Source organism: Morus notabilis, unplaced genomic scaffold (genome assembly GCF_000414095.1).
Source record: "Morus notabilis unplaced genomic scaffold, ASM41409v2 Scaffold201, whole genome shotgun sequence".
Lineage (NCBI taxonomy): Eukaryota > Viridiplantae > Streptophyta > Magnoliopsida > Rosales > Moraceae > Morus > Morus notabilis.
Window position 1 is genome coordinate 132,596 of NW_010357101.1, and position 14,700 is coordinate 147,295.

At 36.0% G+C, this 14,700-nt stretch overlaps 5 protein-coding genes across 6 annotated transcripts in view; 3 read left to right on the forward strand and 2 right to left on the reverse strand.

The window, feature by feature from the left end:
* LOC112091421 overlaps positions 1-542 on the forward strand; it is a 5,868-nt gene extending 5,326 nt beyond the window's left edge. The window contains exon 4 of the mRNA XM_024165066.1: positions 40-542. Within this exon, the coding sequence (XP_024020834.1) occupies positions 40-247 (208 nt within the window). The 3' untranslated portion in view covers positions 248-542. The remainder of the gene's footprint in view (positions 1-39) is intronic.
* Positions 543-915: 373 nt separating this feature from the next.
* On the reverse strand, positions 916-3,288 carry LOC112091578 (alcohol dehydrogenase-like 1). Its single transcript, XM_024165602.1, has 7 exons — positions 3,252-3,288; positions 2,865-3,010; positions 2,677-2,714; positions 2,157-2,566; positions 1,683-1,918; positions 1,400-1,558; positions 916-1,068 (listed from the first exon to the last, which is right to left on the reverse strand). The coding sequence occupies exons 1-7, from the start codon at positions 3,286-3,288 to the stop codon at positions 958-960; spliced, it is 1,137 nt and encodes a 378-aa protein (XP_024021370.1). The 3' UTR covers positions 916-957.
* Positions 3,289-4,912: 1,624 nt separating this feature from the next.
* LOC112091504 (dnAJ-like protein slr0093) lies at positions 4,913-7,235 on the forward strand. The gene is made up of 6 exons (XM_024165364.1): positions 4,913-5,204; positions 6,118-6,195; positions 6,349-6,424; positions 6,813-6,886; positions 6,987-7,057; positions 7,169-7,235. The coding sequence occupies exons 1-6, from the start codon at positions 5,166-5,168 to the stop codon at positions 7,215-7,217; spliced, it is 387 nt and encodes a 128-aa protein (XP_024021132.1). The 5' UTR covers positions 4,913-5,165; the 3' UTR covers positions 7,218-7,235.
* Positions 7,236-7,277: 42 nt separating this feature from the next.
* On the reverse strand, positions 7,278-8,095 carry LOC21402591 (putative gamma-glutamylcyclotransferase At3g02910). Its single transcript, XM_010089151.2, has one exon. It carries the CDS (start codon positions 7,984-7,986, stop codon positions 7,420-7,422), a length of 567 nt encoding a protein of 188 aa, XP_010087453.1. The 5' UTR covers positions 7,987-8,095; the 3' UTR covers positions 7,278-7,419.
* A 2,718-nt stretch (positions 8,096-10,813) lies between these two features.
* Positions 10,814-12,566, forward strand: LOC21402592. 2 transcript variants are annotated; one of them, XM_024165236.1, is made up of 3 exons: positions 10,814-11,090; positions 11,170-11,616; positions 11,736-12,566. In XM_024165236.1, the coding sequence occupies exons 1-3, from the start codon at positions 10,995-10,997 to the stop codon at positions 11,994-11,996; spliced, it is 804 nt and encodes a 267-aa protein (XP_024021004.1). In that variant the 5' UTR covers positions 10,814-10,994; the 3' UTR covers positions 11,997-12,566. The 2 variants fall into 2 exon arrangements, with proteins under 2 accessions (XP_024021004.1, XP_010087454.1); XM_010089152.2 differs by having other exon boundaries at positions 10,816-11,051.
* The last annotated feature ends 2,134 nt before the right edge of the window (positions 12,567-14,700 follow it).

The window sequence follows — 14,700 nt, forward strand, 5'->3', positions numbered from 1 at the left end:
ATATATATTCGTAGAAGTGAGCTAGTTTGAATGTGATAGTCTTTGTTGGTCTAATATACAATTCTGCTCTCAATTAACGGTTGATTTTCCATTGTTTTATGGAAAGCAGAGAACCAGGCAGACGTTAAATGAAAAAATTAGCCAGCTCAATTCAGCAATCGACAATGTGTCTTCCCGTCTGAGAGGTGGAAACAATTCCCCTACAGTGCCTGTCGAAACTGATCCCGAAGTAGAGGCTACCATGTGATTTGCTAGACAAGGTTTCTGCATGCTTTTGGTGCCGACGGAATCTAAAGCGGTAAAAGACCCCAAAGATATTCATACACGGATATGTAACTAAGTGGTCTTGCCTTAATTTTGTTTTTCAGTACTTGGTCTAGTAGTCAAGTATAGTTGAACCTGCCATAACTTGTTTTGAATTTTGGATTATATATTGACAGTTGCTATACATCTCTGGCTTCTAGCAGTGCATTTGTTGATGGGATTGTGTCCTTTATTACTTCATTTGCCAAGTATATTTCATATCAGTTCGGAAATCTTTTGCACAGATAAGCACGCACAATCATTGGTTTAATTTCCATTTTATTATACTTATTGACAATTTCCTCCTGGTTATTCAGGATATCTAAAATACTAGAGATGACCAAGAATTTCTCAATGAATGAAAAAGTCCGGTTTCATAAAAGGGATATTTTCTTCTTTTTTTCTCCGAAACTGAAAGGATGTTTTCTTTTTAACACAAGGGAAATTGGCTTTTGATGTTTTCTTATTCCGTGTGTTTGTAGGCTCTTTATGGGGTGAATTACCAAAAAGAATCACACCTGATATATATATATGAGATTGTTCGTTCACTCAATCGAACTTTGATAAAAGTTGGAAATGACATCCTTTTGAGGCAAACCAAAGATGGCCGTTCTTATTACATTACATAATATCTATGTCGTAACCAACTTAAAACTAAATCTTTATAAGAACCTTTACACAATCTTCTTGCTCCAGCAGTTGAAATGCTCTGCCAATATCTGACAGTTGAACTTCATGAGTCAAAAGTTCATCAAGCTGGATTTCCTGCTCGGAATAAAAAAAAAAAAACAAACAAACAAACAAAAAACAAATAAACCAAAAAGGATTTCAAAATCCTCATCTGTTTTGATGGATTCTCAGAATGCATTTCAAATCGCATACATTTGAGACACAAAGGCAGATCCATATGTATTATATGCACACACAAAATGACATACATGAGAAATTATTCCGTGAACTAGGCGTGCTTTCTATAAATAGTTAATTGTCATCGTACTTTCTAAATAATTTCTAATAACAAGCATATATGTTCCATCAAATTGGAGCTAATGAAGATAATTTTATGGGGTTTAAAAAATATATGTTGGTAATTCACCTTAGTTTTACATTTTTCAATCACAATGGAAAGGTCAGTTTTGGTTTTGAGCCCTCCAAAAATGAAACCCTTCAAGGTTCTGCCACACAGAAGTGCAAGATGGTTGATTTGCAGGGTTGTTACATATGACAATCCAATTGCTATTGCTTTTCCTTTGCCCTGACCAGAAGAAAATATCACAGATAAAGAAGAAACTTGCAAAATATATATTATATTTTTTTTTTTGGGTTGTTATCATTAGTAATAACAAATATGAAAAAGATAGGTAGAGGTGTAAGCATACTAATTTAGTGTCTTCAAGGGCTTCATTGGTGAAGTTGGGGACGCCTGTGCACTCGAAGCAATAATCCACACCCACTCCACCAGTCAAATCTTTGATTAGCTGTGAAACAGATTTATCAGACTCATCAACAGGATTTATGAAATCAGTCATTCCAAATGCTTCTCCTTTTCCCTTTCTCTTCATGTTCTTGTCAATGCCAATGATCTTACTCGCTCCCCGCATCCTTGATCCCTCAACTGCTTGTACAAGTGATTGATTGTAAACTTTGGTGATCAAAATGAAAGAAATGAGAAGATATAACTTAGAGTAAACCTGTTAAAGCACTTTATACCAAAAATGATATAACTATATGCGTGGTAAAAGTTCACAAAAAAAGCAGAGAGACACCAATGTATTTTTTTGCTTGTGCTCCAAGTAAAAGTAGTGGTCCATAGTTCTAAACTAAGCTTAAATCCTAAAAAGTAAAACGAAAGCGCACCCCTAAACCAACAGCACCGAGACCAATGACGGCGACGGAAGACCCAGTTTGAACCATAGCCTCTTTCCAAGGAGCTCCAAAACCAGTTGAGAAGCCACAAGAGAGAAAACTAAGAAGGGGAAGTTGTAAAGAGGCAGGGTCGACTTTTAGGACATAGTTAACATTTACAACCATGTACTCGGACCAAGTCGAGCATGAAAATGTATGGTACAACGTTTGGCCTTTGACAGACATTCTTGAGGTCCCGTCAAGCATTAAGCCACTCACGTCCATTGGATACTTGAGGCACAAGTTTGTACTCCCTGACGCACAGTTCTCGCAGTCCCCGCATTCCGCCACCATGGTTGGGATCACCACATCTCCTTCTCTTAGATCCGTTACTTCCTCGCCGATGCTCTCCACCACGCTGCGCATTATTCAACTTCATTAAGAAGGAAAAATTTACCAATTAACAATTAACAATACTCATATATATATATATATATATATATATATATATATAAATGTGGAGCTTACCCTATCCCCTCGTGGCCTGGGACTCGAGGAAAAAGAGGCTGCAGATCAACACGATGATGAAATACAAGAAATCACCACATATATATTATAATAAGTAATCACTTGGTGACAGATATAATAGGATATGAATATGATAAGGAGATTGATTGAGAGAATTACAAATAAGGTAATCATGAAAACTGACTGACAAGAGGGAATCCTTTGGTGCACAAGACGTGATCAGTGTGGCAGATACTGGCATAGAGCATCTTAACTCTAACTTCCCACCGTTTGGGTGGTTCCACTTGTATTTCTTCCACCTTCCCTTCCTCTCCCATTCCCCAGCACACCACGCCTTCATACATTATCCCAAAAACCCAAATGAAGAATAATAATAATAATAACAATAACAGATTGCCATTAGCTCTTCGTGAACTCTAATATATATATATATACACACACACGTGTTTTTCACAAATAAGAGCTCCACTCCAAAAAGTTTAAGAAAAAGAAAGAAAGAAAGAGTAGTTAGATTAATTGTATCATTTTCTTTGAGCAGAAACAATGACAAAGATGAATAGGAACACAGAACATACCTTTGCATGTTAGGATTTGTGAGGTGTGGCTTGACATTATAATTGGCCTCAGCTTTTTAATTTGTTGTTCACTCACACAAATTGCAACACAGAGTCACTTTGTTCTCAAACTGGATACATTATATATATATATATATATATATAGTTGTATAAAATGGGATTGGACTAAAACATAGACAGACAGACGGTGCCGAATGCATTAATTTATAAATTTTGTGATTTAGCTATCGAAATAGACTTTTACTTTTATTTAATTTAAGAGATAATAAACTATCATTAGGGGTGACAATTCGTGTCACGTGCCGTGTTCGTGTCATGTTTTGATCATTTTTTTTTTAAATTTGCAGTCAACCCGAACACGATCCGTGACACGAAATTTTTTAAAAACCACAACACGAACACGACACGACCAATTTACAAGTTGACACCCGTGACACGAAATTGACCCGTGAATCCGAAATTGACACGAAAATTGTATACTTTTATTTAGTTTTTTACATATTAGAAATAACTTAAAATTCATAACACATTAAATTACAATAACATCCATTAAAATTAAGCAAATAATAGTATAAGATTTTGAGTATAACTATCATGATATCGCAAGTTCATAATAAAATTTAAAATATGTAATGAAAAATATATGTATTTTTTAATTTTTTACGAGTTTCGTGTCGTGTTCGGGTTAGGCGAGTCCAACTCAAAATTAACCAGTGTTTTTCGTGTCAATTTCAAGTCGATCTAATTCTAATCCGAACATCTTTTTTCTCAATTTTAACCCGTAAAATTTGTGTCACTTTTAAATCGTGTCGTCGTGACCCATATTACCAGCCCTAATCATTTCATTTAGATCTGAGATGAGATATCATCCAAAATCTAGCGCTCTCCATCGGATAAGTCAATGTCAAACATTGAAGTCTACGCCCACCCGGCCATTCTAGACTTTTGCGTACCATAAATAATTACGGTACATCCTAACTACCTACCATGTTTGTTTGGTAGTATATGTATATGTATTGTATTGAATAAGCTCTATATTTATTTTATTAAGTTATGTATGTCGTATCCTTATAATTTAATACGTTGATTGGTTTCATAAAATGTTAAACTAAATAATCTAATGCAATGTTAGTTGTACTTTTACATTATACTACCTGGTAATCAGATGTAACAACGTAGGTAATTGGTTGGTTTTTACCACACAGGTATCCAAAGCCCAGTATATGTTCTTTGTTTAAAAGCCCAACCAAGCCATCAATTTTCCACTTTGGGCATACTACAAGTAGTTAACTACCATTAGCATTTGATAAAAGCACTATATTGACTAAATACATAACATGAAAAATTATACCTTTGTAACTTATTTGCCTCAATTCGGTTGTGGAAGTTCTCGGTTGGTCTCCCTAAAAAATACATATTATAAATATAAAACATCTATTTTCTCTATTTAAAGGGAAGTTTCTCCGGCATGATTAATTTTTTTACTTTTAAATTTAATTTAAATTAAAAAAAATATACAGAATAAATAATTTTTAATATAAATTTAACAATCGAAGAAAACAAAATTATCAATAGTTTTATTTTTCTAGGTTATACGGGAGAGACTCCCAGAGCTCAAAAATGGGATATTGGGAAGGAAGACTCCGCATGGCCCAATCTACACTTTTCCAGTAAAGGGACCCAATCTAGATTGTGGGGCCCAAATCTTCTTTCTCCAACAAAAAGAGACCCAACAGTTCCTTTTTTTTTTTTTCCTCGGTAATTTATTGTTAATTTCATCAACAGTCTTTCAAAATTCGAGATAGATATCCTTAGATTTTTTCCTTTTTTTAACACATATTCAGCATCTGCTTCAAGAAACCCAGTATTGATTATGATTCACCTTCATAAATATATGAACTTTTTGAGTAGCTGATGGCTGAGGAAGAAGGCAGCGCCAATTCCCCCAACAAGGTGCCCACAACAAAAATTCAATCTTTTTCTTTTTTTCTTTTTTTTTTTAATTATTGGCGAACTGGGTTCGTTCTGAATTCTGCTCAAGAGTTGTCTGCTCTTGGATTTTAAGGATTTCACTTTCTTTTCTATTTTCCTCTTTTGGGTTAGCTGAGAAACGTTATTATATAAACATTTTCCATTATTAATGAAGAAACTGGCCAAGATACATGGAACTTTGTAATTGTAAATAGAAAAGGAACCCGAGATTAGAAAAAGTCATTTTTTTTGGGTGGTGGGGGGTGACTTGTGGCTATAGAATTGTGTTCATTTGAGTGGCTTCTTATCTCATTGATCATTGTTTATTGCTGTTATGCTGGTTTTTTTTTTTTTTTTTCTTTTTTTTGGGCAATGGCATTGGTAATTGGTTAAATGGAGTGAAAGCCAATGTCGCCTCTTTTTGCTTCGCTACTTATAGTAACTCAATCGACTTAAAGAACTGGATTTGCTGCCTATATTGTTCACTTTTCTGTGGTTTAATTCTTCATTTCTTTCTTAAGCCTAATGCAGAGTCAGTGCTTCTGATACTATGCGAACGAAGCTTTAGTGGAATCATAGTTTATGATCTTACAATGGTGTATAATGCAACAATCTATGTTGTACTCCATAATAAACTTGTACGCCAGCTGTTGATACTTGTTCCAGTGGTCGTCTCGGTTTAGAGTTTGTTAGATGAGGTGATTGATTGAGATTCAAAATCAAAGGTGTATTGTGTTTCAAACCCATGAGACACTTGCAAAACCGGCTTGCAAGCCACGCTTACACATTGCAAATTTGCACACATTGTTTCCTACACGTTAAGAATGTAGATTTCGTTCTGATTGTTTAATGTAATACAAGGAAGTCTAATGAGGGACTTTTGAATTGGTTCAAGGATTACTACAAAGTTTTGGAGGTTGCTTATGATGCAACTGATGAGAATATCAGATTAAATTACAGGAGGCTGGCGCTGGTTAGTCATTCATCTATTTTCTGTACGCTTTATATTCGCTGGTGGTTTTACATAACTTTTGCAAATGATGTTTTATGTTTTCTCTAACTTCTTATCACAAATGGGTGTGATGTTGAGGAAATCTTTGTAATTTCGGTAATTGGCTATCAATAGAAGTGGCATCCTGATAAGCACAAGGGTGACAGCGCCGCTACGGCAAAGTTTCAAGAGATCAGTGAAGCTTACAAAGGTAATTCTAATGGCTGGAAAGTACAGGTCTAACTTCTTCCACCATTCTTGGTACTTGCAGGATTTAGAATTTAGAAGAAAACAAACCAGTTTATTGTCCTCAATATCTTCTATTAAGCTCCGGGAAGGTTGAAACAAGTGATTTGTTCAATTCAAGTTATAAGTTGAAGGTCGTTGATTGTGTGTTGAGTTAGTAAACACCTGCCTGGACTGCTAATGTTTTTAAACGCGCGGTGAATTAATGGACATGTTGCTGGGCTGGTAGTATATATTGAGTACCTTCTAGAAGATAAACATGAAAGTTAAAATCATCTTGTTAAAAACGTCCATTGTTATTGCTGGTGCGTTCCTTGAGAAACTTCTTTTTCATTTCATCATTTCTGGTGCAGTGTTGAGTGATCCTGCTAGGAGACTTGACTACGATTTTACCGGTATCTACGAGATTGATAAGTATACCATAAGGGTATGAACTTTTTTTTTTTTTTTTTGCTTATCAATTAACATGTTATTGGGTAATTGAATCATATGTAGTGTTTTTAAGAAATATGGGATGAAAATTGCAGGAATATCTTGCGAGGTTTAAAGGAATGATATTGACGTGCAACGGGCTCGGTATTAGTCACACACCAGTATGGTAATGTTAATTAAAGTAAAGGCAAAGTTTTTATTCCACAAATGAAAGAAGAAGTGTTTTATATATAAAACAACCAACACATACGCAATTTATGTTTATATCAAATGGCAGGACAGAGCAGCTCAAGGAAGAAGCTGATCATGAGCAAATGGATAAATAAGGTCCGAGTGTTGTAAGTAAATTGTAATTGTACATTTTTTTTAGCATTAGAGCAGGAAGAGAGATAGCAGAGAGTGAATGCCTTGATTTATGATTGATATAAATGATTCAGAATTTCAGTTCAAGAGATATCAGAACCATCACCATTAGCATTTGCATTAGCAATACTAGTACACATAATAATAAGAAATTAATATAGAATACTAGTATGATGATGAATGGAGAAAGGAATGAATGTGGTCGAGAAAGGTGAGATGGTGAGGCCTGTCTTTGCGGGGGACGTAGCCAGTGGCCACCTCTTTGGAGTAGGAAGGGAAGCCTTTCCTTCCGTCCTTGTTCCAAAGCTCCATGGCGAAGCTGCTGTGAGCGAAGTAAGCCTCCGCTGCCCTTTTACCGCCATTATTATTAGGATTTTCGACGGAGATGGGAAGCCTTTGGTAGTGGCCTTTGGAGGTGCCCTCGAGGAAATCGAGGCGGGAGAGGGCGGCGGCGGAGACGGAGTAGAGCTCGCCGAGGACGCGGTGGTGGCCGGAGCCGGGGAGCTTGAGGAGGAAGGGAACGCGGTAGGGCCCGCAGACAAGGGGGTAATTGAGGGACGTGCGGTAGTTGCCGAGGAAGACGGCGTCTCCGGTGGCGATGAGGTCCTCCATCAGGGAGTGGTTCGAGAAACCTTTCTTCAGCGTTCCGTACGTGAATATATAATAATTTCTCACTTCCTCCTCCTCCTCTTCCATTTCCATTTTCCCTCGTCCTAGGTCTACTCCTACCATTTTTCTTTTGCTTTTTTTTTTTTTTTTTTTTTTTTTTTTTTTTTTTTTTTTCAAGAGAGAAAGAGGAAGTAGCTTTGCCTTGGTCCTCTTGGTCCGGCCACGAGCGAACAGCGCCTTTTCTATTTATTTATAGCTGCTACTTTTCTTCCTCTCTTTTATCACCTTTCCCCTTTTTTCGGGTTGTTTTCTTTTTTTAATTTTCAAATAAAATTAAAAAAAATAAAAGCTTATACAACAACAATAAGTGCAAGTATTTTCAGCGTAAAAAAAGAAAAAAAACACCCAATAATTGTAAGTGTATATGATGTATCTAAACAATAATTATTAATTACAACTTAAAAAAGCCAAATCTTCGACTACGAATAAATGCATAAAAAATCGTCCGATTGCCCCAAATATTTAAGTATCGAAATTGGCAAAGCCACAAAAACTGAAACTTTTTTTTTTTCACTTTTTAGAGCACTGCTGATGATCTGATATTAGTTTAGGATTCACCGGCAAAGGCTGAAGTCATGCATTTGGAATTTGGATGGTTGGGACGTTGATTGATTACAGAAAAAAAAAAAAAAAAAAAAAAAAAAAAAAAAAAAAAAAAAAAAAGAAAGAAACAACGCGATTTTAGTTGGAATTTTTAAAAGGTGCTCTGATCGTTATATGCCCATGATATGCACACAAATTTTTTAGTTTAATCGAACTGCGTCTCTTGAGGCTGATTGATGGCCACTTTAGGCAGCCTCCTTCCAAATTATTTACCTGCAGGCGGCACTCTACAAGAAGTAAAAAGATAACCCCAAACAAGTACAACCAAAGCCAAACACAACAACAAAATCAAACCAATTCTTATGTAGAATTTTTCTCTCTCTCTCTCTTTTTTTTTAACAGGATTATCTGACGTAGAATTAAATGCAAGAATCACGGGAGTCACAGATGCCATTATTGTTGTCGCACTCGCACTGCTGCTTGCTCACGGGCCTTCAAAAGCCCACTCGTAATGGGCTTTCCAAACCACTTCTCGCTATAAACTAACTCATTTCTGGGCCAACTTTGTGGGCTTTCTCTTCGAATCAATGCTTATGCATGCATAGCCCAAGCAACCCACTTACAAACTTATTGTCATTACATTCTGCCCCCTTTGATCATGTTATTATAAGCATATCATAGTTGATATTCAACTCCAAAGGCAGTTTAGTAGATGCAATTCTTCCAAACCTTTTTTCCTGTGCAGGCGCCTTTTTTTATTATTTTTTATTTTTTGAAAACCCATGTGTGTTTTTGCATCATCATCCGTGTACTGAACGCGTTGGCTTTTTCCCCTCCTAATAATTATACGCCGCTGAAAATGACCAAAAATGAGAAAGTGCAACAAAAGTAAGTAGATTCGCTTTAGGAAAAAAAAAAAAAGATTCATTGCACACCGCAGGTGTAGCACAATCTCGTTTATTTCGCTGATTCGAGTTTAGAATTCGAGTTTTGCTATAGTAAAAAGCTCTCAGAATCAGTCACATCTAACTTTTTTATCACAGTAAAAAGCTCTAACATAAAGTCACATCTCAACTTGAATTAAAAACTCGAATCAGCGAACTAAACGTGACCTTTGAGTTTGTGTTTGGGTGAACCAAAACTTAAATTTGTATTTAGATAGTATTTTAATAAAAACTCAATGGTGATAAAAACTTTTAATAGGGTATATAGGTAGGGTTTTATTCATCTTTTCATTGTGAATGCATAGAAAAAATTATCCGGTGAACTCATTCTCTAATAAGTATCCGGTGAACTCATCAGAGAGATATTCTCCACCTCGATCGGATCGAAGTGCCTTTATAGGTTTACCCAGTTGCTTTTCCACCTCAGTCCGAAACTCCTTGAATTTATCAAAAGTTTCACTTTTGTGGCGCAATAGGTACACATAACCATATCTTGAGTAATCGTCGATAAAAGTGACGTAATACTCATACCCTCCTCTTGCCTTGATGTTCATGGGACCACAAACATCACTGTGCACAAGTTCAAGAACATCTTCAGCCCTATTGCCTTTAGACCCAAATGGTCTTTTGGTCATTTTGCCCTCCAAACAAGATTCACATTGGGGTAAGGACTCAACCTTTAAAGAACTTAAAGGTCCATCCTTTACCAACCTCTGTATCATAAATAAAACGAAAAAATTATGACATTTTTAAGAATAGAAAAAATATTATTCATTAACTTGAGTTTGAGTTTAGAAACTCGAGTTGAAGGGAAAATTTGAACTCAAATTTAACCCCAAACTTGAGTTCAAACTTAAATTTAAACTCAAATTTAAATTTAAATCTTATAAAAGAACATAAACTTAAATAAAACTGTAACTCAAATTTAAATTTTTTTGAGTTTGGTTACAAAACAACGAGCCTAAAATCATCATTTGTGGGTAGGCAAAGGATGCGGCGCGCCAAAATTCCACAAGTAAGGCCACCTCACCACTGTGAGTTTATCCAACAAATGGCAACTCCAACACCTGGCCCTTTGTACTCTTCCTCTCTCTCTTTTATGGCTGATTCTGCTCCCTTCTTCTTTAGTATCATGTGTGTCCCTCCTTTCATCTTCCAAGTGTCTCATGGGCTTTTTTTAATTAACACTTTTGTTCGCTGATCGATTTAAAACAAAAAAAAAAATCATCATAGTTTTAAAATACTCGCAGGTACTAAATGAGTAATTTACACATATATAAATAATAGTAATATATTATAATAGTAACAATAATACAAACAAGTGGTTGCTTAAAAGAGACGTATCTATTAATTATCCGGTTGAGGTTCGGAGGGAGGGTCGGGTTTAGACTTTTAAGCCCCCCCCCCCAAAGACAAGCACTTGCTAGTTGCTACGACCACCCACCATTCCGAACACAAAAACCAAACATAAATTATAAAAACAAAAAAGTAGTCCACCTTCTCTCTCTCTCTTTAAAAGTCTAGCAAGCAACCAACACCACACAATTACCAAAGCAAATAAAAAAAGAGAACAACTTGGGGGGCATGGATGATCAAGAACCCACCGTGAGAGAAATCAAACCTAAAAGCAGAAGAATCATGGTTAATTATCTACACAAGTCTTTTCTTATAGCTAATTATGTATGTATATTGAATGAGTTTTGTTGTTTGTTTTTTTTTTTTTTTTGAGTGATATAATTGTTATTGTATGCTTTCTTAGGGAGGAGGAGGTCCTGATCATCAAGAGGAAAAGGAAGAAGAAGAAGAAGAAGAAGAAGGAGAAGAAATGAAGTGGCCGGCGTGGCTGAGACCACTTCTGAAAACACAATTCTTCGGGCAATGCAAGAGACACGCCGAGTCATGCAACATGTTCTGCTTGGATTGCATCAACGGCCCTCTCTGCTCTCTCTGCCTCTCTAATTCTCATCCTCACCATCGCACCCTTCAGATTCGAAGGTCATCTTACCATGACGTCATTAGAGTCTCCGAGATTCAGAAATATTACGTCGACATAACCGGAGTTCAGACCTACATAATCAACAGCGCACGAATTGTTTTCCTGAACGAACGGCCTCAGCCTCGCCCTGGCAAGGGCGTCACCAACACCTGCCTCGTCTGCCATCGCAATCTCCTCGATTCCTTCTCTTTCTGCTCTCTCGGTTGCAAGGTCGGTCGGACGGTCTACTCTTTTCTTTACTACTATTCAAATTATATCTTCTTCTTCTTTTTTTTTTCTTTCAATATTGTTCATTCAGTTAAATTTGTTGGATTGTGTGCTTTGATTAGATTGTGGGGACATCAAAGAACTTTTGGATGAACAAAATGCGAGCCAAGATGGCCGAGGGTGGTTCCGATGGCGAAGAATCGGCCAGCAGCAACATCACCAACTGCAACAATCCTAGTTCTTATTCTAATTCTAAGAACGCAATGATTCAGAGCTTTACGCCGTCGACGCCGCCGCCGACCGCCACCACTTACAGAACGGCCAAGAGAAGAAAGGGAGTCCCCCACAGAGCTCCAATGAGTTCACTTATTCTTCACTTCTAATTCCAAGGTACTAATTATTAACAATATAAAAAATCATATGTTGTGGCTTTATAACAAGAGATAGTCCCACTCTCACATTAAACATATATACAGAAAGAGAGGGTTTTCACTTTTCCACACCTGAGCCCTGTTCCCATCCTTTGAGGCCGGTGCTGGAAAACCATTCCTACCTTTTCTCTTTTATAGCAAAATGGACGACAATATACAGTATACTCTTTTTCTTTTATTTTCTTTTCTTTCCTGTAAATATATATATATATATATAATGTAATGGATAAGTTATACAAATTGAGCAAGTATTTACTACAACATATACATATATACATATATATATATATAGTTGTGTAATAATAGGTGTGTTTGATGCTAATTATTGTACATACTGTTGTGTATACAAGCTAGAACTCCCCCCTGTAAAATTGTTGCTGAATAAAACTTGGCTGTGTAGCAAAATCAAACTCATTGTATTCATAGAATGGAGCTTCCTTTTGGTACTCGGAACGTGTTGATGCTTCATGCTTGTGTATCGCCAATTGCTATGAATTATGATCTTCTTCTTATCCAATGGTTATACAATCTGTTCATTCCCACCTACATTTAATTGGTGTAAATTTGCTGCATTCTCAATCCTTTTATTCTCATTTAAAAAAAAAAAAGAAAGAATATGAATACAATGTAGGAATAAAGACTAAGGGCCACAGTATCGTGAAAATGATAAAAATGTGTAAAACATCGTTAAAAAAAGAATCAAATTAAATTAGAATTAAGATGGAATGTGAAGTCAAAGTTAAAATGTTTTAGCTTGGAAGGTAGTAGGAGGAGAAATAAGAGGCATACATACGCGTGGAATTTGTGATCAAAACAAAGAATAGAAAAGGTGGGAATTGCATTTGCAACGTGAGAAGGAAGGAAAGATACTCAATTCTGTAATGGGATTGAGATCGTAAGGCTTCAAATAATTGCGGTCACTGTCTTAGATTAATCAGACGCCACGTGTCCCATTAGCTTCAATAATTCTTCAATAATTCTTCCGTAGTAACCCCCGTCAATTAAAATATTATATTTGTATATATGGATTTGGATTGAATGCACCACCCATCTTTTGCGTTGTACTTTGTTGAACAAAACAACCATTATGACAATAGAAAAAGACCGTTGACGTTGATATCTAATCTAATCTAATGTTACATTATGCTGCATACATTTCGTATACTATTATTTTTCTTATCTTGGTTTTCTTATAATATTCTCGCCAATGTGCAGATATATATATATAAGTCGTTAATATTCTTAGAGAAGATGCAAAGTGAATATGGATGAAAAAGCTTTGCAGGAAAATAACTGAATGAATCAATATAATTATAACGCAACTTGTGTAAGATTCCAAACTATTTATTTCTTCTCATGTAATTTTTTGTTTTCTAGTCTAGAAAAAGAAAAGGGAATCGGATTCCCATTGGGTTATAAGAAAATCTAATACGGTGAGTGGTGGCTCTCAACATCCAAGCGGATCTCATGCTTTTATGTTTATGCGCGCGCGCGCGCGTGTATATATATATATCCCTTCCCGTTCTGAAGTTGTTGTTAGGACAGGGGGAAGACGCTTAATTGCGTTTGGGCATAGCATATGGAAGTAGTGTCAGTAACGAGGTATTGTTACACACTGTCTCTGGGAAGTTATTGATTTTTTCTTTCTTTTTTTTTTTTTTTTTTTTAAATGATTTTTAAATCTCAAATAAAACACGCCTTTGTTTTTTTTCCATATAATAATAATGAAATAAGTCTTGTATACATTTGGCATAGGAATTTTTTTATGGCTTCACCAGTGTTGATGTTGTTACAGTAGTGATACACTTAGGTGCATGGCCAATCAATCAGTTGAGAGGGAAAAGAGTTGAGTGGGACGCACTGGGACTGCAATATTGGGACGTTAAAAGGAGAAAGATGTGAATGGGATCCATGGAATATGGATGCTGTAGGACTTAAGTATTAGTACTGCTGAATAATACGATTGTATTAATTGTGTTTGTGTTGGTGTCGGGTCCACTAACACTTGCTCCACCCGTAGCAGCTACAGCGAGCATTTGGGGCAGTTTATGGATAGGGTTAGGGGGGTCCACCCTTTTCAATGAAACTTTGCCTAAGCCATGATGTCACTTTGTTACTACTTTAGTTGTTTCTGCTCTTCTACACATGTTTAGATTAGATTAGATTGTGCATATCCATCCTCCACATGCTGATGATGCTCTCTCCTCAGTCCTCTCCCTCTTTTTATCTGCTGCTGCATTAATACTTGCACAAGGTGAGGATCTTACGCTTTCCATTTTGAATAAAGTGTTTTTTTTTTTTTCTTTCGAGTTTGGTCAACCATTATCACCAAACTATTCATTTTTTTTCCTTTCCTGAATGCTGAGAGTTCCATCAGATAGACATCATGGAGTGTTTGACATTTTAATTTTCTAACATTATATAGTATGTGAGCTAAAGCTCTTGTTTGATTAGAAAATAAAAAATAAAAAAAGTGAAAGAAAGGAATTGGTGGGAGAATACTAGTTAATGAATTTTAAAACTTAACGCTAATATTTGCAAGGATTTGGGCAAAGCGGAAACCTCCCTAGAGTTTTTTAAGGTTTTATTCCCTCTGCGAATTTAAGTTAAGATACGATATTTTTTAAGAACTTTTAATTATAATAAAAAAAGTTAC